At 27.7% G+C, this 26,659-nt stretch overlaps 1 protein-coding gene across 1 annotated transcript in view; it reads right to left on the bottom strand.

Moving 5' to 3' along the window:
• Positions 1 to 16,045, bottom strand: part of LOC142320143 (uncharacterized) — a 62,943-nt gene extending 46,898 nt beyond the window's left edge. Inside the window, exon 1 of the mRNA XM_075357824.1 lies at positions 16,017 to 16,045. Coding sequence (XP_075213939.1) covers positions 16,017 to 16,019 — 3 coding nt within the window. The 5' untranslated portion in view covers positions 16,020 to 16,045. The remainder of the gene's footprint in view (positions 1 to 16,016) is intronic.
• Positions 16,046 to 26,659: the final 10,614 nt, after the last annotated feature.

Here is a 26,659-nt window from a genome sequence, read left to right as displayed (position 1 = left end):
GAAATGCGTTCGCGTTTCACGAAACATACCTGGAATATTTTATTAGTCAATTTTTATTATTACTTCATATTTAATGTATTTAGGTATTTATTACTTTTAGTTCTCGCGTATGCATTAACTGAGAACATGTATTCATTATATGCAGGCATGTAACTCCTCCTGCATCTGAGAAAAGTTTTCGATAATAATATTTATTTATTTTTTTAAAAGTTATTAAATAATGAACATTCTAGAAAATGACTTACAAATATAATTTTTTTTTGATTATAATTATTTATTTCCAAAATATAATAGATGAAAGAAAAAGTTATTACCACTCCGCAGGTAGGGGTCGATGAATTGGAGGAAAGATTTTAATTGAATCACTGGAAATTAATTATAGGATAATTTTTAAATTAGTAATCATTAAAAGAGAGAAAGAGAGGAGTTTAAGAATAAAATTAAAAATTGAAATTATCACTTAAACATTGATTTCGCAATATTTAAAAATGTTCATAAACAAAATATCAGGTGAGACTAAACGCATGGCTTAAAAGATAAAATATTTGAGTGTTGGTTATATCCGTTTTTTCTAAATTAAGTAATCCTGCCGAAGGAAACCATATTATTTTACTCTTATTTTTGCTTTAGAATTAAAAATAAAAAATTATTTATACTTTAAAAATATATTTTGACAAAGATTAATCAAAATTAACTAAAATGAAGGGGTTTTTTAATTGAAATGTTTTAAATTAATTTTTAACATCCACATCTTTACTAAATGTTGGTACTTATGATTTTTAATTCAAAAGTTATCTGATAGCTCATTATTAAATCTGAATAGTTATTCTCTGAAGAAGCTTTAAAATGAAATATTGTATTTTAGAGGAGAATATACAAATTAATAATGAAAATGATAAGCTTAGGTTTTCACTGAATCAGATTTAGTAATCCAATTATTTTTGTGTGGATATTCTGTAATCAAGTAATATAGGTGTGCTTTAAAAAATTGAATCTTTTTCAGTTAATTAAAATATTTACAAAAAATATAATTAACATTAAATTAACTTAAACTTTAGTCACTTTAGACAAATAGATATATAGTTCAAGAAACTTACATTTATTCTAAACGTATTTGTTAAAATAACTTATTTATTAAGGTATACTTATAAATTTATCTTACTTAATAACGATTAAGTCCTTGGTACAATGTTACAAAAACACAGTAATTAGGAATCAGTATATGGTTCACGTGCAGTTTAAACACCATTAAATAAAACTAAGTTTAATTTGAACTTTTTTTCTACTTAAAAGCGTAATAAGAAAGAAGTACTTTAAATATTTTCACATCTCTAACCACGTAAATAATTATTACTCTACTTTTATTTTAACCCTGCAATTATAACAAAGATTTGCAAATAAAAATAGACACTGTACAACAATATTAGCATTATTTCTTACGTTCAAGCAAATAATTAATTTACATGAATAGATTTACCAAAGTTTATCTTGTTTTTTTTTTTTTTGTATAATTGATAATTTTTATAGTTTTTAATTTAATAATAATTAAAATTATTTTTTAACTATTAAATAATGTTTGAAGAGAATAGAAATTACAACGATTACCGTATAGGAAATTGTTTTATAAACATAAGGTGATCATTTTATTGAAAGATTTAATTATTTTAATCAATTTCTTTTCTTTTTTTAAAAATAATAATTGATCATATAAATTAACACGCCGAGTATGTCCAGTGGAAAAACTCATCATCATAAATCAGCTGATTTCGAAGTTGAGAGTCCTCAGGTTCGAATTTTAATAAAGGTAGTTGCTGTTATTCGGATATGAATACTAGATCGGGGATATAAATTCAATTAACCACACATCTCACGTACGGTCGGCCTGAGTCTATATAAGATTACACCTCACTCACACATCACGAACAAGGGACGCGGTTGCCTACAGGAGGCAAATCCAGAAAACTTTCTTTTCTGTTCAGCCTCCGGCACTACCGTAAGATATTACTTCAGAAGATGAATTAAAATGATATGTGTGAATCTGAATGAAGTGTAGTCTTGTACAGTCTCAGGTCGACCATTCCTGTGATACGTGGATAATTGAAATTCAATCACCAAAGAACACCGGCATCCACTTATATTCAAATCCGTATATTAGGATTTGAATCTTAGAACACTCGACTTCAAAATCACCTGATTTGCTTTGATGAGTTTACCACTAGACCAACCCGGCGGGTTAAATTCAGAAAACTGCGTGGGATACCTGTAGAATATTTATAAGAAATATATATCACATAAAGTAGAAGATTTTGATCGGGAATATGTAGTAAAAGCGTATAAAAGATATTAAGCATGAACAATATTTGGTATCTTAAAAATATAAAATAAATGAAATCGTTCGTGGAATACTGAATAAGTCTATTTTTGTGTTATTCTCCTTACTTAAAACATTTATTGAAGTATTAAATAATTATTAAAGCTTTTAGATAATTTATGTAGCATACATTACAGCTATTTTTTTTTTTTACAAGGAATTCAATCGCATTTCTAAATAAAACTTAAGAACTTCTCATTAAGAAATGGAAAACACTACTTATTTGCAAATAGATTCATTTTCTTTCAAATAATAAATAAATAAATAAATAAATGAATAATAATTGAAAATTTATAAATAATAAAATTAAAAAAAATAAGTTTGCTATCAAATTGCTGGGAATAATTAAACTATCATCCGAATATTGTATACTGTAGATGTAAATGATGAAATACTGAAATGTACACACCTCGTGAACGTAATCGACTTTTCTTACCAAGAATTTAAAAATATATTACTGATCGAATTGATGAAAATTTAATTTGTTAAATTTTATATTATTTATTTTTTTTGCAATACCACTCACTTAATTTTATACTTGAATTTGATTGAAATCGATCCTTTGAAAAATACACCCTGGATTGTATATATAGCCTATTATATTATTCATGAATATTTTTATGAATTATTATTATTTTTTTTTCATTATTAATTCTAGTATATATTTATATTGAATAGCAATGTGTTTGATTATAAAAAAAATAGATTTGTGATTTCCGGTCATGTAGACTACATAAATTTCCGGGGGTTAAATTATGGTTTTAATCTACCTTTCAATCTAATGTAATATTGGATTTTTTTTAAAATTACTGTTAAATGTCACCTGTGTGCATTTAAGCAGTTTTGGTATTCTCCATAATATATTATAAGTAAAAAAAAAACCTAATATTACCTTTCATAACGGAAATAAGAAATACAAAATTTATTTTTTATGACGGATATCCTTAAATAATAATCTTTTACGTAATATTTAGTCCTTGAAGAAGTAGAATCAACACTTGATCGGAAGTGGCTGGTCGGTATTCAATAATGTAACGTTGAGTTAATATATTGTTTTATTAATGATTGGTATTATAATTACTTTATAACAGCGATGAATTTTATTTGTTAATCTGAATAAATTAAGATATGTAAATATTCATAAAACACTTGTAAGCACTGTATTCTATTGCGTTTGTTTTTTAATTTTATAATTGATAATTACGAATTGTCTAGAAGACATTTAATTCTCCTGCTTATTATAGTTTAATAATGATTTTTAATAACAAAAATAAAAAAATAATGAATAAATTTTAATAATATTCATCATAATAAAAGAAAATTAATTATTGAAGATAATAAAATACAGTTTAGCGAAATAAGAGAAACGTTTCAGGATATAAAGAATAAATATATTAATAAAAGAAACTGGATTTAAAATCCAGAATTTTCCCAGGACATTTATTTCCGATCCGGTGACTGTACGCTAATCAAAGTTTATTTCTGAGTTGTTCATGATAAAACTGGACTTCCTCTTTTAATAGATGAGTTAAGTAAAATTAAAGGTTAACATTACTTTACATAACATATATTACGTATTTTTAATAGAAAATATGTAATATGGTGAGTCCCACGCATATGGTTTAATTGGCATTCTACGCAATTACTTTTTTATTATTTTATAATAATTGTATTTTATTTTTGCAGCAGTATTTAATTTACAATCGGTTCCAGTACCGAAATCATAAGTAAATTTGAATACAAAAAAGATTTACGTGCAGAGAGTTCCATTAAAATTCCTCAAACAACTGAATATGCATACATATTAATGCATAAGTATACATATCTTATACAGTGTACATAAATATATAATGAACATGTAAACAAGTTCATGCAAAGATAAGTCCAAAGAACACTGTTAAATTTCAGAACAAAGCAAAGAAAATAACAAAAAAAATAATCTTATAAATCACAATAACTAATCAAACAAAGAAACAATGAAAGAACCAATTAAGTGGCGAAATAGCATGAAAAATTGTGAAGATACACAAGACTCTAGGTATAATTGATCCACCTCAAATCTCGGAGAAAAAATCCAGTCACTTTAGACGCCTAACATTCTCGCTGTTATCCAGGAGGTTAACCGCCAGTTTACATATTTGTTCAGTTTAATTTTATACTTTGTACCGAATCTCCGCTCGAAGGGTTGACAATCCCAAATAATCGTGTATTTCAGTATTTTTCGCAAACCGCGATGTTTCGATTATATTTCTAAATATTTTGTTCTGGAATCCACGTACAACTTCGAAGTTAAAGTAGTAAGTACACCATAAAAAACTATTTTACGAAAGAGAAACCTGTTTCTCTTTTGAAAATGGGAGAAAACCATATGGGATTAAATGGTCCGCTGCTCTTGAACATATTTTTGATATGACCACCTATTATTCTTTGTGTGAAGAAGGTTTTTAATGATTAAGATTTATTTTAAATCGGATCTGTGGTTCTTAAGTTATACGTTATAAACAGAAATAAATAAACAAACATCAGAAATTATAGAATTATCTCTATGCGAAAATACTGTAAAATAAAAAATCTCAATACGTAAAAAGAAACTTCATTTTTTGTTATGTATAACAAGCAAACAGTTTGTATATTAGTAATATAATATATATTAAATCTAATTTTTAGGGTAAAATTGACTAATATTTAGAAAAGAATAAATATACAATTAAAAACAAATTACTAAACAACTAGTAAAAGTTGTTAAAATATAATAATTTATCTAAAAAAAATATGTTAGTGTTAACTGTCTTTTCATTATAATATAACAAAATATTTTTAGGTAGTAAAATATTATAAACGTAGAAGGAAAAGCGTTGAAAAAATATCAAAGGTTACCTGTTGTTAAGGAAATAATTTTTTTTTTTTATAATGTACTACACTTGTTCAATGATAATTATCAATTCATTAGAATATGAAACAAAATTTTAGCCTAATTTACATTTAAGTATTGTATTCCATAATCATTTAGAGTAATATATTTGAATGTTCTTTATGAAAAAATTACTAATTAGGACTTTTTAGACGAAAATGAATTCCTTTAATTAAAAAAAAGGCAACAGAAATTCAGGGCCAACTTACTGTTCGATAAAAATTAAATTATATAAATTTACGAGCTCATTATACGGTAAGGAGAAATAAATGTCAGCAAAATATATGAGTTATTTCTCTAGCCTTTATTTCACACATCGGAATAATAGCACAATTTTATTTATATGTAGTTGCTTAAAATATATGTAGCAGGTTAATTAGTGTTTTATTAAATTATTAAATCATTACCGCTAATAATCTTACCTAATCGTAAAAAATTAACAAGAGAATAATAATTATTAGTTTGCTTTTAAATTCATGACTAGCTTACGTTTACATTAACGTATTTATAAATTGTTTACTTTTAACAAATTAAAAATCTACTTTTCTTTTTAGAAATTTACTTTGTGATAGAAATTTTCAGAATAAATTGTTGTGAAAACAAAAGAATTATGTCGCCTGTAAACATAATGCAATGACCTCATTTTATTGTGGGGGACTCACCACCTTTATTCACTGTCATCAGACAGAAAGCTCAGAAGTAGAATGTAAAGCTCAGAAATAAAATGACCAATGCTTAATATAAAAATCATTATCTTTTTGGTTTCTAAAACTGAGCATAATCCTCACCAGTTTTTCTCCCAGTTAATTAGTTTATCAAAACTTAATAAAATCTTTTTAAAAAGCTCAAAAATCTCTGAATATTCTTACAAATTTCTGTTAATATATATATATATATATATATATATATATATATATTTTTTTTTTTCATTCAAATTCTGCAATTATTTTTTCACTGCAGAGCTGTTATACGATTTACTTAACGTTCTGTTATTATGATAAATATTTCGGGAGGTATTGGCCACACTTAAGAGACTGGTTCAGGATGTCATATAAATAAAAAATTCATGTGATCGAATGCTCTATCCCGCTTTATTTTTCCTCTGACCGCCAATTTGTTTTTAATCAAAACTTATATTTTTTAAATTTGCTTTAAAGAACGGATTAAAATATTAAAAAAAAAAAATTAATGTACAATTTCCCAATAACATCTACAAAATAAATAAATATGAACATGTTAACTTAAGAAATACCAAAGTAACGAAAATTACAATTTTTTAATCATTAATATTTCCAAAAATATTAGTTTTATTGAATTTTTTTTATTAAGTAAACTGTTAAGCCTTTTATTTTGAATAGAATGATACCGTATTTCCTTAAATTCGTTTATAAACAACTGAAATTGTTAAAGTGGATCTCAAAATTATGTTAACTAATTTTTGTTTACTCTTTTCGTTTACTAATAATAGAAATTATTATTAATTATATACAATTTAATTGGTGAAGGAAGTGAAAACAGGCACAAAATGAAGTACAAAGAAAAAATGAAGCGAGATAAGACAATTGTCAACATGGATTTTTAGCGACTTTTCGAAGAAAAATACGGTATTACTTTCGGTGATATGGTGGGAATGGATGGATGAAAACGAATTTTCTTTACATTTTGAGGCATCAGGACTACGAAAATACCATTCACTTAAATTGGGGTTTCCTTATATATAAATATAGAATTTTTTGGTTAGAAAATCTCCAAAAACTACTATATCAGTTTAATTGAAATTCAGTTTATGCTCTAGTACTTTATTTTAAGGTGTAACTACGAAAATTTGTTGAAAAGTTCTTGTGTTACACTCAATTTAAAGTAGAAAATATTTAAGCGGCCTAAGTTAAGAAGCACGGTTCGTTATGATGCTGCAAGTTGAAACGTTGAAGTTTCTTTATCATTGGTATCTATTGTTAGTAATACCATACCAAATTAAAAAAATATTAAAACATTAAAACCAAATTAAAACGTTAAAACCAAATTAAATTAATGAAAATTCAATCTTCTTGTGCAGAACTGAGCAAGATCTTTTTTATTTGTTTATCTTTGTATACTGAATCACTGTCGTAAATTTGGTCAACACCTCTCAGGGCACTCTGTACATGTTAATATGTGTATATACTCTTAATTTTAAAGTAATATATAACACAAAAAATTTAATGTAAATATAAAACTACATAATAGAATAATTATAAATGTTGTTATCGTAAAATTAAAGTTGTTAATCATTCTCCATCTCTTATTCACTATAAAAGATTAAAAAAAAATAAATAAAAAAAAAAAATTATTTCTTTATTTGCTGGATTAGGTTGTTAAAGTTAGGCCTAAATTAATTTACTTAATCATATTTTTAATAAAATATCATAATAAATTTATTTGAATGAGTTTCCGGAAAGGAAATCTAAAAGAAATAATTTTTTAACGCGAAAAGAGAACTAATAATCACAGAATGATACTATATAAATTAAATTAATTTATAAAATTGTAACAAAAACGCTAAAATACGAATAAAAATGTTTTTAATAAATTCAAGAAATATACTTATATAAAATTCGTAGAGGGGAGTTATATAAGCAATTTAAAATATGAAATCAAATAATTAACAAATTTGATTTTATATAATTATTCTTTTTTCAACTAATTTTTTAAAAATTATGAATTAAATTTTTTTTTCAGTACATTTTTTATATAGTATTAGATTTGATTATAGTAACAGATAAATAATTTGATCTCATAATTTATTCTAATTATGAAATAATTGATATGTAAATTAATTACATTTTAGGCCGTAAAAAAGCTTTAGTAATGTAAATAGTAAGCGTGTGGCAGACACGAGAAACAAAATAGCTTGTCTTTTTGCATTTAATACTTCCGACACAAGACCAACAGTTTATCACGTACGAGTAATTTTTACGGAACAGTGCACTTCTGCGTTTACTAGTCTGCGTTTCCACTTATAAAATAGTTTAGTTAATTCTATTACCTAATTATAATTAGGTTACTTAACGGTGTGTGCACAAGTGCTTTGTTACTTCCCTGTTTTACGCTTCAACGTAAACGTAGAAGCGTAAAACAGTTTATCCCCGTCAATATTATTTATTTAACAACGTAATGTAATAATATTTAGATAATATATCAATCGTAATTACTGTTATCATTTTCAAATTAAATGTAATTAAAAATGTGCAAATACAGCCCTAAACTGATTTAAAAAAAAAAAAAGAATAATTAATTTACAAATAAACACATTTAAAAATTTAGCAAGCTACAACATTAATTTTAAATTCTGCATTACAGGACAACTATGTTACTTGTATTTATTTAAACTTGCAGATTTGGTTAGCGCCTGTAATATTCTTACTGTATTAACAATATCCTATCACTTTTCCTGGAATTCCGAATACGTTCTTTTTAGCCTCCGGAACCAGCGTAACGTATTACTTAGAGGATGAGTACATGAATGTAAATGAAGTGTAGTCTTGTGCAGTCTCAGGTAATTGAAACCCGACCAGCAAAGAACACCAGTATCCATGATCTAGTATTCAAATCCGTATAAAAGTAACTAACTGCCTTTACTAGGATTTGAACCTTAGAACTCTCGACTTCGAAATTAACTGATTTGCGATGACGAGTTCACCACTAGACCAATCCGGTGAGTTGGAATTCCGAATACTATCAATAACCTTATTATCGAATACACTGATTGATAATGATTAAGGCGATAGTAAACCTGAAACCAATTCAGATAAGTGGTTTCAGTAGGTAGGGGGCGACCAATTACGTTTAGGACATTGATGACTGCAGTTAAAAAAATTATTTCAGATAACAGATTATTATCTAATATTTCTAAATTGTTTTCTCGAGACACATAAATATTATTTAGCCCACCAGATCACTGTATCTTTCATCGTGTAATTTTTCTTGTGGGATTATGAAGAGTGATGTATTCAGTGATGCATCCTCATGGAACTCGGAAGAAAACCTCAAAGAAAAAATTCATCACAAAGTTGCAACGATTGTATTTACGTCACAATGATTTAATAGTGATGTTACGTCATGCGATTCAAAATATAAATCCTTTAAAAAGTATGAATCGAATTGGCGGCCGCCTTCGGATTGAAGTAATCAGAACTTGTTTTAAGATAGAAACGTATTTTAAAAGCACAAATAAAACAGATTATTACATTTTTATTATCATCTGTTTTATTGGATTATCTATTTTATTATTACTACTATTATTGGATCACTAAATGAAATATAAATAAATGAACCGCTTGAAAAAATGCTTGGATACAATATAAGAGACATTTGAGTCATGCTGAATTTTGAAACATGAAAGTACATCAAGATACATTCTCCAATATTTTTTACTATATCATATTTGTTGGATAAATCTTAAGCTGACCAATTTACCTGTAGATTTGAAGCTCCATTAAGAAGTTCAACCGTATAAAAATTAATATAATCTTTGGAACACTTAAAAGGAAGAGTGTAATAGTGTAGTTAAATTTCGCTTGTAACAAGTTTTTTTATTAATTGTAAATGCCTAATATTATTTCCCGTCTAGAGAATTACGTTATATAAATATGGTTTCTAAACTATATTTTGTAATTTTAATTCTCCATTTTTGTAATCTTCTTCTACTTTTTCATAATAATGTTATTTCAATCGTTATTTATTTATTTTTTTTTTTTGGTACTTCTGGTACGATTTAAAAAAATTCACCTGAAGGTGAAGGGTTTATTCATTTTATTATACTGGTATGTATAGTCCCATAACAGTGTTACTGTTATAATTAAAATCTAATTTAAATATAATCATAAAACAAATAGATATAAAAATCCTTTTCGGCACACCGGAAAGCGGAGTTAGATTTCCCCGGTGCTAAGTAGGGGATAAAAATGATTTCCATCTTAAAGTTAAGAAAAACTTCAGATTTACTTAATACAAATGTTTAGCATACGACTAACTCATCTTCTTACAATTCCAGCAACATTTTGTTCATCCATTGCCGTAAGGGTTGGTCATATCAAAGGTTTTAGGTAATGTTTAGAAGACTAACCACTATAAACCGATTTGATACTGTGCCTATTTTGGGAGGTATGATTTTTTTATCTTCGAAACCCTATTTTTCCATCCCCTGGGTCAATGGTTGGTGATATCAAAAAACCATATATCAAAGAATAGTAAGAAACTTAAACGAATTCTATATTTTACTTAATATGAAAGCTATAGCCATATTTTATTTTTTGGAAAAAGCCTTCCCATTTACACTCCCGTGGTCCGATTTGGCCCATTAACTAACTCGACCGAGATTTCGCGTCGAGTTATTTTTAAGGAACAATTTGAAAGTGATTGGCGTAAAATTACGGCAGTTATCGTGTCTACAAGAAAGAGAAATGTATATATATATAATTTTGAACTGATGTGGTTTTGGGGTCTGGAGAATGTGAAACGTGAAGATATGTCGAAATTTTCCGAAACTCGAATCATTGTACCCATTACAATAGGAGTTTTCTTATGAAATCTAACTAAAACTCACATGTATTTTAGTATGTATTTGAAAAAAAAATGTATAGCTTTAATTTGTAGCTTTAGTTTGTAATATAAATAATAAACAAATAGGAGAATTCAGTTTCTACGCAGTTTGGTATTGACTGCGAAGTTAATTTGAATACTTAATACTGCCGTTCCACTTAACATTATACATTCAGCCTAGAAAAAATCTCATTTACATTATAATTACTAGTAATAGTCAATAAACGCAAGTGTAGCCTATTAAAAGGTTTGCTTTAGATTTAACGCTAACCTTATTTAATCAGCTGCATGAAAAAATTAAATCAACTTAATAAAATCCCACTAATGTGGAAAATACTTTTAATATGTACGTTTTATTGTATCTGTTCAACGATGAGAAGAAATCTTTAATGTTATATTTTCACTTTTAATCTAAAAAATTCCCATATGTCTAAAATATAGTTATAATTTTGTTCTTTTTAAATGTGATGATATTTATAATAAACTTAATCCATTGAAAGAACAACTCAAAGGACATATATCTTAAAGAAGGAATTTTTAATTTTAATTTCTGTTATAGGTAAGGATGAGATGCGAGTACATTATATAACTTCCCTTATGTCATTAATTCAGATAATTAGTGTGTAAAATTTACAATGAAGATAACAGAATTGAGATCTACATTAATTCAAGTGATGTGGATTAACTTAAAAAAATATTTTAAGTGGTTTGAATGGAATTTGATCATGGGATATTTATAATGTAAGAATTTATATTATTGCAATCAACTGTATTTCATCATAACATACTGTAAACCTATATAAACTAATTTAATGAAATTTTAAACGTTGTAAATTCAGTGAAAATGGTATGATATTTGTAGAACACTATTCTCCTTCCTTATCCCACCTTTCATAAATTTAAAGATCGCATACTGGTCAATTTTTGTCCGGTAATTAAACTACAAACATAATTTTTTTCCTATTTTTTTTTTTGCATCGGGTACATTTATCTACCTTTCATAGGTTCGTCATAACTGAACCACTTGACGCGTTTCGGATATATTCTACTTTCAAAATTCGCTTTACTCGGGTATAACAGGTGATTTAGTTATGACGAAGCTAAGAAACCTACTTCGGAAGATAGTGGGTTAGAGCTATTTCATTTTTCTTTAGCCTCTGGGAATTTAAATTTGCCAAAATTTAATATAATATTAAATTTTTACTCAACTGTACGTCTTCATTTAATTCAGATTTGAATCGGTTTTCGATAGATTTATTAATAACAAACAATAATATATAAATCATCCCAATTTTCCATCCATCGGGTAATCAGTGTATCACATCTCCTATCGTATAATAATAGATGCATCCTTATTTTATGTTTCGCATTTTGATAATATTTATAAGTGGATCGGCGTTACTGCACGCCAGTGGCGGCTCGTAGCTAAAATTAGTAGGGTACTGCTCCAGAAAGTTTTTTCTGGGTCTTTTCAAGGCTACGGTTAAAGTTTTCTGTAAAAAAAGAACCCAAAAAGAATGAATCAAATAGATTAACTGGAAGGAGGATAATAATCTTTTATTTTTTTATTTTTCATGTTTAGCCTCCGGGAATTACGGTTCAGGCATTACTTCAGAGGATGATATGTATGAGTATAAATGAAGTGTAGTCTTGTACAGTCTCTGTTCGACCATTCCTGATATGTGTGGTTAATTGAAAACTAACCACCAAAGAATACCGGTAATCCAAGATCTAATATTCAAATCCGTATAAAAGAACTGCCTTTACCAGGAATTGAACGATGGAACTCTCGATTTCCAAATCAGCTATTTCATCTGAGAGTAACAATACTAAATAAAGTAGTGAAAAGAATAAAAGTATCATTTTTCGAATAAATAATATCAATATAGTTTCTCTTTCGTTGGGCAGAGTATGCTTAATTTTCAGCAACAGGAAAATTCAAGAGAAAATATCGATGGTAAAAACCTCTTCACTTCTCAAATCTTTTAGAAACCTGGTTTGGGATGTTTTTGTCGAAAACGATTAGAATTATTTTTATATAATTAATTTTTTTTGTGTGGTTTGACTTTTATTTATAGTTTTCGTTTAATTTATTATCTATATATTTATTATATTATTATCTATTTTTTTAACAAATAAACCAACCACTTGTTTTTTCCACGTTTGAATTTCATCTGTTAATTTCTCTTTTCTCTTCAAGTTTATATTCTTTAAGATATGATTTTTAACTTAAACATTAATTAAATGGTTCAGATTACTTATCTTCAATGGAAAATCCTACAATTGTCTATTTGTACTTAGAGTAATAATTTTACATCTATCTATAATTAAAATAGGAAATCCTGTGTTTAATTATCTGAAAATAAATCAAAAAATACTTTCTGGTTACCAGATTTAATATTTTTATATTTATTTTTATTACATTTTTATAGTAAAAGAAATTAAAAATATTTAATTTTACAAAACAGAAAGCTGATGACTAAGTTGTTATACTTTCCTGGAATTGGTTATTTAATTTATTCTTTTATAGTGGAAAAATAATCATACATGAAAAAGTTTGAAAAATTAAAAAAAAAAAGAAATCTATATTTTTTTTACCTTTATTTGCTTCTCCACACCCAAAATTCTACATTTACTATGTTAAATAGAAGAAACTAGAAAAAATCCACAGAAAAATTTACAACCAATAAAAAATTACCTAAGATTTCTTTTATTGTAATTCTTCTTAGTTGTAATATTATTATTATTAAAAGTTTAAAAAAGTTCAAAAATCGATATTTTGAAACTTTGATCGGCTCCTTCATTTCCATATTTTTCCTAAAGTATTTTTTTTTTGGGCCATTATTACTATCCCTAGGAAGACATTAAAACAATTCGGTAAATAAATATGGTATAAATAAAAAGATTTTTTGATTTTCGGGAAAGGAGAAATTTTGGGGAAAAATTTAAATAAAAACTACCAATGTACTGATCATAATATAAAGCGGGATTATGTTTGCAAAATTTTAAGAAAATTGACACAAAAAACTACCTACCCTACCCTTGGAGATATTCAACCCAACTTTTTACCAATAAATTGCCCTATATACACGATTATCAACGCCAAATTCATGAAAATTGGTTTATCCAGTTAAAAGTTATTAAGCTTCAAACACTCAAATATATGTACGTACTATTATTACACCTCACTTTTTTTTGTTTTTTTGGAGTACCAGGGTCATGAAACGTCGAGAAATGAAGAAAACCATACCACGGTTTTAGACTGATTACCACGCTTTTCTTCTTGCAACATAAATCTAGAGGTATGATGCCAGGAAATAAAAAGTATTAACCTGAAATACCGCACCTACTGTCTGTCCGAAAATGGTTAACTTATTAGGGAATATTTTACTGAAAATTAAATGCAGATCTAACAATATTACTTGTACAACAACGGGTATAATAGATTATTAATTAACTAAGTAAGGGTAATGTTATTCTCTTTATTACTTAGATTATTAGTTATTTGTGTAACTGTTCATTATATTTGTAGGTCGTAAACCGTACATTTTCTTAATAATTGGAACGATTCTATAATTTAATGTATTTTAAATTCATTAAATACACAGTCTACGTACAGAATATATAAACAGCTCGCTATCATCTACTGTTAACGAAGAAATACGGTGAAATATGAACATGAAAGCTTGTAGATATACTGTAAATATTTAAAAGCTAAAATGAAGGATGTTTTAAATGCTTTATTGTTACGTACTGAATAAAAAAAAGCAAACAATGATATTAATGGGTGGTTATATTAGAGTGTTATGATAGGACTAATAAAATATTCAAATCACACAACCACATGGTATAATATCCGGAGAGGTAGAGGAGATTATCGATCGAATTCAAGTAAAGACTAGTAATTAACTGACCGCTACTCTTTCATTTTCAATATTTCATGTATTAATATCATGTCAAATCTCCACTGTCTTGTATTAGATTTGTTTATCACTCGGGCAACATCAGTCGGTAAAAACAATAATGTTGTATAATTGGCCAAATATCAAACAAGTTTTATAATTTTTTTTATTATCCAAAATATACCTCGGTTAATAAAAAGAATTTCCAATAACTGATCGTTTTTCAAAGGTTCAGCAAGAAATTTCAGCTAAAAATATATCTATTTAGATATATTTTATTACTTTTAACATTGATTTCAATGTTAAAAGTAATAAATTATATATTCGACTTTTATAAAATATAACAAATATAAAAATGAATTTCGGAGTAACAGTACAAGGTGAAAAGATAAAGATGCTACGATTTGCTGATGATATAGTAATTCTAGCCGAGAGTAAAAAGGATTTAGAAGAAACAATGAACGGCATAGATGAAGTCCTACGCAAAAACTATCGCATGAAAATAAACAAGAACAAAACAAAAGTAATGAAATGTAGTAGAAATAACAAAGATGGACCGCTGAATGTGAAAATAGGAGGAGAAAAGATTATGGAGGTAGAAGAATTTTGTTATTTGGGAAGTAAAATTACTAAAGATGGACGAAGCAGGAGCGATATAAAATGCCGAATAGCACAAGCTAAACGAGCCTTCAGCAAGAAATATAATTTGTTTACATCAAAAATGAATTTAAATGTTAGGAAAAGATTTTTGAAAGTGTATGTTTGGAGTGTCGCTTTATATGGAAGTGAAACTTGGACAATCGGAGTATCTGAGAAGAAAAGATTAGAAGCTTTTGAAACGTGGTGCTATAAGAGAATGTTAAAAATCAGATGGGTGGATAAAGTGACAAATGAAGAGGTATTGCGGCAAATAGATGAAGAAAGTAGCATTTGGAAAAATACAGTTAAAAGAAGAAACAGACTTATAGGCCACATACTAAGGCATCCTGGAATATTCGCTTTAATATTGGAAGGACAGGTAGAAGGGAAAAATTGTGTAGGCAGGCCACGTTTGGAGTATGTAAAACAAATTGTTGGGGATGTAGGATGTAGAGGGTATACTGAAATGAAACGACTAGCACTAGATAGGGAATCTTGGAGAGCTGCATCAAACCAGTCAAATGACTGAAGACAAAAAAAAAAAATGAATATTCCATTGATTGCATATAAGTTAAATAATTAGCAGTAACAAAAATTACAAATAAGGTCTTACCATTTCCGGGGGTTATCTCTAAAAATCACACCTGAAAAAATAAAAACACCAAATAACAATATTGTTATGTTTCATTGAATCTTAAATGTAACATTTTTACAATATAATTAAAATTATTATTAATTCAGACAAATATTACGTTTAAATATGAGAATAGTAAACGAACGCAACATATCATACATATTGTTACGTAGGCTATTTAACTACGTAATACCACGTAAGATACATCAAATAAATCGGTGAACTGAAAACTATTTAATGCGCATTTTTTGAGATTATTAACATTTACGCAAAACCGCTAAACGTGACTGCATTTGTATCTCCTTAATAATACCCAATGTTTCATTGTTAGTCATTTGACGTAACAATATGGGGCGTATCATTAACCCTTATCGTCATTTGTAATACAAAGAGTATACTATACAAGTTTAGATCACCTTTAAAGTATTATGTGTATATATAATACAAGCATCCCATCGCAGCTTCGCCCGCACTATATGGTTACTTGCGTTTCCCGTAGCGGTCAATCTTTTTATTTTATGTTTTTTAGTCAAGTAACCGGAGGCAGGTGCAGCCAGTCACACATACAGTAACGGTGGCAGTGGCTGTGTCGGTTAAGCCACAGCGCCGTATACTTTCGCACCTCTTAAAAAATCGCAATTTAAAAAAAACCACAAAATTGTTTTTAAATATTTATCGGTAGAATATTTGCAAGCCCAAATTTAGTGAATATCTTGCTTAATATAGTCGGGATTGGGAAAATTTACAATTTTTTTCAAAATTATTTTACCTTTCTTCATCTTCTTTCAAGATCGAATTAGAAAAATCTAGAAATTGGTTTATTGACATGAAGATTACACTCACCAAAAATCAGGTTGATTTATACATTTGTTACAGAGAAATTAAAAAAATAGTAAATTTCATTGTTACTCCATTTAAACTCGGAATTTAAAAAAAATCCTTCCTTAGTATCAATTTATCAATAATACCCACCGTTTCATTAAACATTAAATAACCTGTGAAGTTAGTCGCGTGATCTCAAATTTGTTTATCTTAAACTATTATTTTTATTACGTTTATTTTCAACTAAATTACTGAAAGGAAACATTTTCAATATGTTTATAACATGTTGCACTTATCTCATTCGTTTCATCAATTTTTCTTCAGTAACTTTTGCTTGGAGTTGATTATGAGTCACTCACGATATATTATCTTCAATTCCCATAAAATATCTTGGGAGCGGCTCGCTGTAAGAAAGTAACATGAGAATTTAGCAGCTCGCCATCTAGCGGTCCAAAATGAGAAGTGCAGCACCGAAACGGATTATTTATTATCTACACGTTTTAATAAGTAATTTTTTCATTTTTAGATAACATTTCCGAATAACCGTGATCTGTTATATCGAGAGTGAACCTGATGCGTGCAAAACTTATCTTTCAACCTACTAAGAAATACTACGTTTGAATTTTAAAAATCGGACGATTGTTTGCATAGATATTATAAGAGCACCCCATTACACCTCCCAAAACATCCTCCCAGAGGCAACCCGTTTGTTATCAGTTGATGGCGATGAATGATCTAGCCTCCCACCTGCTCGCATACCTCACCACTTTAGCCTCACACGCAGTTTCCATTATTGTTAAACAGAGATTTTTACATTTATTTAATATATTTTATTTAACGTAAATTTAATTCTATTATTTTTGTAATATTATTCGTTCGATTGATTCGAATCATTCGGTTCAAACCCAGGTCACACAGTGATAGAGACTCACAGTTCATATTTCATTAATTCAATTCATTAAAGTTTATGCTTCAACCGGTAATCTCCACTACTATATATATATATATATTTTCGAGATGAAATATATCTGAAAACCTCCCCACTTATGCCAAGCGACATGGGTAAAAATTTGGTTGCGACTGGCGAGTAGGTTTTTTTTTGTTTATCTCCAACAAACAAAAACCCTCTTTACATAACAGTGTAAATACAGGATATAGATGCATATGTTATTAAATCTTTTCTTATATATAGCAGGTATGAGTTTTTGTACAATCGATTTTCGGCTCACCCTATGGTTAGGTATATTAATCCGTAAATTCCATATATCATTATGGATTAATATAATGTACCTGACGATGGGCTGAGCCCGAAACAAGTTGTACAAAAAAAATCAGTAGTATATATATATATATATATATAAGTAAGTAAGTATATATATAAGTAAGTATATATATATATATATATATATATATATATACTTATCGCCGTAAGATATATTTTACATCTTACGGCGATAAGAAGATATAGAGAGGAATAATATTGATACAAGTGTAGAAAGAAGCGTTTCATTATGCGTTTAATGTTATCTTGTAAATAAAAGTTACATTTATGTAATTTTGGTGCAATGAATATGTCTCGAAAGTTATGAGTTATTATTTCTTGAATAATAATAATATAAATAAAAGGATATTTTGGAACATATTATACAATTATGTGGATTATTATAGTAAATAGCATAAAATCCATAAATATTGTAAATACATTGAGTCATTCTATTATCTTCCATACTGTCGTAATAACACGCCTCACAATAATATTTCTTATAACGATAAAATCTAACAGGTTGTTGGACATCTCTCAACTTGAAAAATGAATTAATTTAAAAAATAAACATATTTAATAAATTATACTAATATTTGTAAAATTACTTTTTGGAAGTAATTTAACTGTAAACGTATCACATGATTTCTTTTAGTCAAGTAAATATTATTAATTTTTCAATTTAATGTAATTATAATAAAATTATTTTACCAAAAATAAAACCCTAATAATTACTGCCAATCTCCACGGCGGAATGGTAGCGTCTCGGCCTTTCATCCGGAGGTTCCGGGTTCGAAAACCGGTAATACATGGCATTTTTCATACACTACAAAATTGGACGTACAAGTTTTAAAGCTTATGTGTAATTTCATCAACCAAAAAAAAAGTAATTAATAATAAATATATGGATTACACTTATAAGTCTGAAATTTTAAATAATGTATCAAACAGAAACGTATTCAGATAAGTCAGTTAAGTGTTCTTTCAAAACGGCCAGATTAAAAAAAAAATCGGTTTTATTTGTAGACAATGTACGTAGATGTGTTGAGAATGAACTGATAGCTTGTCCACATATCATTGAATATTTAACATAAATACATTTTATACAACGAAAAGTAAAATCGTAATTAATTTTAATGAATATAATTATTTATTTTTATTAAAAATATTTTATTTAATTTAGAAATTTTATTTATGATTTTCGAGTAATATTGTGAAATATAATTCTCATAGATCATTCCATAAATACGTATATTCCCATTTTTATGGCGTTGTTACAATTTTATAATACGGTAATGAGGGGCAATAAAACAGATAATTTAAATATACTTTTTAATACGTCATTAATTTTAATGATTCTTTTTATTTTTTTATTTAAATAAATGAATTTATCCTTTGATGATGTAACTTTTCATTGTATTAACCAGAACTGTTTTTGTTTTTATGTCTAAATTGTTTTCTATCATTTTTTTTTTAATTTCTCTTAAAAAAATAAGTAGACAAGAAAAAAATAGTAGAAATAAGTTTATTTATCTTTTTATTGTATATAATGAAAATTTACTTTTTCAAAGTAATTAGAACCATTTTTCGAGTTAATTTTAATGGTCATTTTTTTTTTGGTGTTCCATTATATTTCGTATTATAATTGTTAACTAAATAAAACTTCTAAAAACTTATCTCTTAAACAATTATTATCATTATTAATAACAACAGTAATCCTCTAAAAATAATTGGAAACATTGGAAAAAGTTGGAATAATTAAAAAAAAAGGAAAATAATTGGAAATTATTTTTAAAGTAAAATTAATAAAATTTGATTAAAAATAATCTAAACATTAATTAATAGTACTTTCTATTTTATAAAATGGTAAGAAAAATGCTGAAAACACGAAAATTGCAAAAAAACTCGTTACCGGGGACGGCTATAGAGTTTTCAGAGTTTGGGATTCTGGGACGGGTAATTGCTTAAAATACTCGGAGAATCAACTTACACCTAACGAGGCCTCACCCAACATATTTTCTCAATTCCGACTCAAGATATGAGCGAACATTGGTTCCCCTTGTATTATAACATGGTAAGAAAAATACAGAAAACAAGAAAATTACAATAACTCGAGACCTAATTGATCTATTGGAAAGATCTACTTTATCTACTGGCCAGGGAGCAAAGCTCCCTAGTATATAATAATTTCTTAATTTTTATATTTTTCTTCAAAATGTAAAATATTTATAAAGCCGTGTAAATTATATAAAATATTATAGAAACCCCAAAAAACGGATGATAATTTTCCGGTTATTAATGTTCATATGTGTGTTTGGTGTTGGTCTCTAAATCACCTTATATCTCCAGAACTGCTGGACCGATTTTTACCAATCTTAGTGAAATTACGTTAATATATGGGTAATGATGCCATTAAATTTGTAATTTAAAATATCAAGGGGTGAGACTGTAGATCAAGGTCACCCTCAGTATTACGAGATTTTGCCTAATTAAGGTCATATTTTTCTTAGGTATATTTGTTAACAATTAAAATATAACAATAATTGCAAAAAAAAAAACAATTTTTAACCATAAACAACAAATTTTTTGCAAAATCGAATCCCCGTTCCAAAAATTCACTAAAATACTGTTATATTGTGACGTCACAGGTGAACGGACGAGTTAAATAAATGAATAATATTTAAAGTATAAAAAAGTAACTGTGTCTGGCTGGGTCTCGAAATCACGGTTGACTCGGTGCTTGGTGCGTAAAGCCTCGCGGCTGCACAAACCTGCCGATCGTACAAGCGAAATTTGTTCTATATAAGTTATGAAATTACATTAGTTTAGTTAGTGCCGATCGTCACCGCTAGTACCGACACACCCACGCGAATTAAATACGGTATCCGAGCGCGCTTTAATTAGAATCATTAAATTTAACAAACGAAAAATATAATGTTTAAATAAAATTATAAATATTTTAAATTAAGTTCTGTGTGTGTACTTACACACACAGAACTATATATATATATATATATATATACACACACACACGTATATATATATATATATATATGTGTGTGTGTGCGCGCGCGCGTGTTTGCATCAAAATAAAATCACAGTTGTAGGAGTTTTCCGGAACGCGGCTTTAACCGCGTGACGGTCAAAACTGAAACATCTATATTCATCCAAAGAGTAGTCAAAACTGGACATATATTCATTCAAAAAATACAAAGAAAATAAGCACTATATTATATAAGATATTTTTGTAACTCATCTGTTACAAACGGGATATTAAAAAAGAGTTACGCAAATTTTATACATCGTACACAAAACACAAAATCTCAAAACTGTTTACGACGTTTACAAATATAATATATTTGATTAAAAAATTAAAAAAAAATTCTTTAACCTATACAATATAGTTTGATTGATTGATTTATGTATTATTTCAACGTTTCCAGTCGCATGCTTAAAAAGAATGCATGATGTCTCGTAACTTGTAGCTTTGTACATCCATGTACTGGAGGATTAAAAGATGTTTTATTAATTAATAACGTCGAGCAGTAGATCAAATTAAAATATAACTAGTCCAGCTTTCTTTTCGAACTCAAAACATTCCACACCAGTAGGAAAAGGCTAACTGTTTACAGCATCCTTTCATACAAGCCCTATCAAAATATATTAATTTTTACATAATACCATCCGCGTCGCGGCTTTATTTTCGCTATAAGCATATAAAACTTAAAAGATTGGAAATAATTTTTTAGTAATAATATATGTCGTGTTACACTCACATTATTATTGCTATTCACAACTTACTGAATATAGTAAATTAATTCGGATGAATAAAAACTTTTAAGTTGTTAAATATGTCAATAGCGGTCTTACCTTCAATTTTATTATCAAACTAATTTGTTTTTAGGTATATTACGATAATGATATAAATTGATTTTTATTGACAATGATATTAAATATAGTAAATCACATAACTGTCTGTAGTCGATACTGACATAGCTAATGAACCATATAGACAATATCTATCGATTTAGATAATGAGATTAAATTTACTAAAAGACTTACTAGGTTTACCTATTTTTTATTTATAATTTATATAGTATAGGATTATGAGATAAGAAATTTTTGAGATTAGTGAGGTTTGAACTGTAGTAAACATTCTGGGGGTCAAAACAAAGCTACAAATTTCATAATGATTGGTTCAGTAGTTTTCGCGGTTATCGGGAAAAAAGGAAAAATATGTCTATATGTAATAATGAGATAATCATATATAATAAGACACAAAATACTGCCATATGCAGTAATATTAAAATCATACTGATGTGTAGCCTTACGAATATATTTTGGAAACTTATTTCCTGGTTTTTAGAAAACGAGTTTGATTTTTATGAATTAAAAAAAAAAATTTACATTTATCCAGGTAAAATATGAAATAATGGACTTCACTATTTATCGGTAACATATTATTATGTTTTTAAAATGGGAAAGGATGATTAACTTCTCAATTTCGTTAAAACGTTCAGTATGTGACACCAGTTTAAAAAATAACTCGTGTCTATGTCAGGTTTCCTACAATCTTTTATGATTTTGGCCGCTAACATGTATTTATAATTTACAACTCATCGGTAATTTACAATTATATTCTAGTAAAGAATATTAAATAATATAATATCTAGATTATGATATATTCTAGACTAAATTATACAAAAATAGCTGACAACACAAATGTAGAACGTTCCCGTCACGCGGCCTTTTTCTGATGCACGGCTTACACACACAACTTAATTAAAAATATTTATCATTATATCTAACTATAATATTTTTTGTTTATTTAATTCAGCGATCCTAAATACAGCGCGCGCGCATACCGTATTTAATTCGCGTGGGTGTGGCGGAACTAGCGGCTACTTTTTAGTTAAATATTTTTTATACTTCAAATATTATTTATTTATTTAATTCTACCGCTCACCTGTGACGTCGTAACATATCAGGTGACTACAGCAGCTGTACGTCAGTGTTACATTACCGCTCCTTGTAGTCAGGGAATACTATTAAGGCAGTATACCCACTTAGCCGCTAGTTTATTTAGAGCATTTTTTGGGTTGGAGGTACAATTTTGCAAAAAAGGTTTTTTTTTTAAATTAATTTTTGTTAACAGATATGTCTTAAGAAAGATAAGACGTTAAGATAAAGATAAGACGTTAATTAGGCGAAATCTCCAGATACTGAGAGTGAACTTGCTCTACAGCCTCTCCCCCTTAGCCTCTTAAGGTGAATATTTAATGGCATCAATGTCCGATATATTGAAGTAATCTGGATAAGTTTGATCAAAACCGGTATAGTAGTTCTGGTGATGAAAGTGGTGGTGTGAAATACCGAACACATACACGTACGTGCAAATATTTCCATCCGGTTTTTGTGTTTTTCGACCCCTTAGGTATCAAAACGTAAAGAACCGGTGAAAACCACATATACCCAAAATTGTCTGATAATGAAATTTTCCTTTCTAAAGCTATAGTCCTGCTATTGCGCTACACGGAAAGGCAAAACTATAGGCTATATATATATATATATATATATATATATATAGCTTGTAAAGATTAAAAATTAAATAAGATTCTATTTATAACAAAGGAAAATTTATGAAATTTCATATTATTTTATTATGACTGTTAAAAAAAAAGGTAAAATACTTCCTTCTTGGTAAAGTCCTTTCTATTTCTTTCGTCAAGGGTGGTAAGATAAAAAAATTGTAAAATTCCTTTTATAAAAAAAAATTGAATCGTTTAAATGATTTACATTCATAAGTAATGCTTTGGTAAAAGCAGGCAGTTACTTTCATCTCTATAAGAAAAATTCTTTATGATAAATCTAGTTCATTATTTAAAATTAACAGCTGTTCAAAAGTTATCCACTATTTTTTAACTAAAATAAAATAATCTACTAGCTTTTGAATAAAATATTCGTGTTTCTAATAATAATAATAATAAAAATTGACCATTCACTTGGTTATTTTAGCGTTAATACATTCTTCGTTCAAAAGATTCAACCATTCATGTTACATAATAAAAAAACAACTGACGTTTCGTTTTCTATATATCTTTTAATACTTATAATTTGAATCGGTCAGTTTTACTTTTTAAAATAATGGCCCGGGTCAGTTTTCTATTCTTCGTGATGATGTAATAATGAAAACAGACGATTTTTTGTTCAAAAGTGAAATTCCAACCTAACATTGTAAAATATTTAGTTACTTATAATGTTTTATATTAATTAGATAGCAGCGATATAAGCTACAACTAAACACAACAGGTGCGTTGTGAATAGAAAAAAGAAATAATACAGTGCTTGTCCGATTCTTTAATTCTTTATTAAACTAAATTAAAAAAAAAACAAAAGCGTAACATACTATCATCCCCTCGTCATCATCTTAACAAAACTGTTGTTGCATAATAAACCGGTTATTGATATTATTAAAAACGTCTGTAATTAATATAAATATATTTTTTAAATTAGAGTTTATGAATTAGTAGTTCGTTTATACATTAGTCGCTTAAATAAATAATGAGATATTATTATTCAAAATAATTATTGGTCTTTAATACCTATTATTTAAATTATATAGGATGTAATTAACTACTAAATAATATGCGGATATATGTAGAGTATACATATTAGCAAAAAATATAATTTGTTCCAATTAATTTTAAAATTGTTTTATTTACTTTTTTTTGCTTTATTATAGTCACAATTAAGTACTTTTACAGAGATCTCTACTTTATTAATATTAATGTTTTATTAAAAATAAATTAAGATTATATCTATAGATATTTGCTACTTTAATCATCTTATATTATCTTAGACGTTGAATATTTAAATTTAAATCCTGAATTTTCAAGTAATTTAAATTAAACTTACTTATAAATCAGATGTATCGTATTAAAATTCTACTTGTTAGTTAATTATAATTTTAATTTTAATTTTTATCGTGTGATTTTTCCAAGTGTATGAGACATAAAATGAGTTAAAATTGATTTCAAAAACTGACGTTTAATTTTGCTTTTTAAATTAATTTATTATAAATATTAGGACAACTAAATTTTTTCTTATTAGTTTAAAAAAAAAATGATTTCTTTAGTGTAAAACTGATACTCCGATATGAGTACGTTAGCATAATAATTTTAACATAAATTAAATAATTACTGCTTTATAAAAATTGTATTAATCCAATTATATCCAATAAAGAATACAAATAAAAGAAACAAAAATTTAATTTAATTTTTTTTTGGGTGGATTGCTTTATCTATAATCAGTTTCCTGAACAATGAAACTATAAATAAATTGTGCAGTTTAATAGTGCAGTGTAATAGTGACGTGAAAGGGAGGCATCCAGTGTAAACCCCTCGTCACATATGTCCCTCTATGAATCATGAGAGCTAGCCGATGGTGAGGGGGCTTGAGTACTCAATGATACAGAGTAGCTGGACCGAAGATGCAACCATATCGGATCGGAGAGGTATCTGTTGAGAGCCAGGCTGAGGAATCATTTCTGAAAGAGGACAGTAGCTTTATCAGTAGTTATTAAGGGCATAGGTCAGGACTTAAATGGCCATATCAACATCACTCAATCTTCTGAGTAATGCGCAACAGAAAACAATGGAAAAATATGGCTGTTTTTTTCACTCAAGAAAATGTATCTCTCTGCATTTTCATATAGCAATGATGGAGGCGCCTTCCTTGGTAAAATATTTTGGAGGTAAACTAATCTCCCATTCGGATCTCCGGGTGGGCTCTAGTGAGGCAGGGATCACCAGGAAATTAAAAAATAACATTCTCCGTATAGGAGCGTGGAAAATGTTAGAAATCTAAAAAAAAGTTGGTAGGTTAGAAAATTTAAAGAGAAATGCATAAGTAGGTGTAGGTGTAATAGGAATTAGCAAGGTTCGTGGGAATAGGACAACGACTTTTAGAATAATAACAGCGTCAAATAAAGGGGAGGCTGGAGTAGGTTTCATAATGAACAAGAAGATAGGGAGCGAGTAGAGAATTTCAAAAAGCTTAGCGATAGAATCATTATAATAAGGATAAAATCAAAACCTAAGCCGTCAAGGATTGTTAATGTCTATATGTCTACAAGTACCCATGATGATGTTGATGATGAGGTAGAGTGTGTATACGAAGAAATTAACGATTCAATTAAACACATAAAACGGAACAAAAATTTAATAGTTGGAAATTGGAAGCAAGCATCGGAAACGGCAAGGAAGGAAATATTGTGGGTGAATAAGGGCTGAACAAAAGGAATGAAAGAGGGGACCGACTTACTGAGTTTTGCACGAAGTATAATAATTTAGTGATTGCCAAGACCTAGTTTAAAAATCATAATAGAAGAATATGCACATGGAAAAAGCCAGGTGATACTGCAAGGTATCAGATTATATTAAACAAAGATTTAGAAATCAACTCGTCGACTGGAAAGCATATCCAGGAGCAGACATTGATAACGACTATAATTAAGTGGTAATGAAATGTAGATTGGGGT

Source organism: Lycorma delicatula, chromosome 2 (assembly GCF_047948215.1).
Source record: "Lycorma delicatula isolate Av1 chromosome 2, ASM4794821v1, whole genome shotgun sequence".
Classification (NCBI taxonomy): domain Eukaryota; kingdom Metazoa; phylum Arthropoda; class Insecta; order Hemiptera; family Fulgoridae; genus Lycorma; species Lycorma delicatula.
The sequence above is the reverse complement of the archived record's forward strand: the minus strand, read 5'-3'. Positions and strand labels throughout refer to the sequence as shown.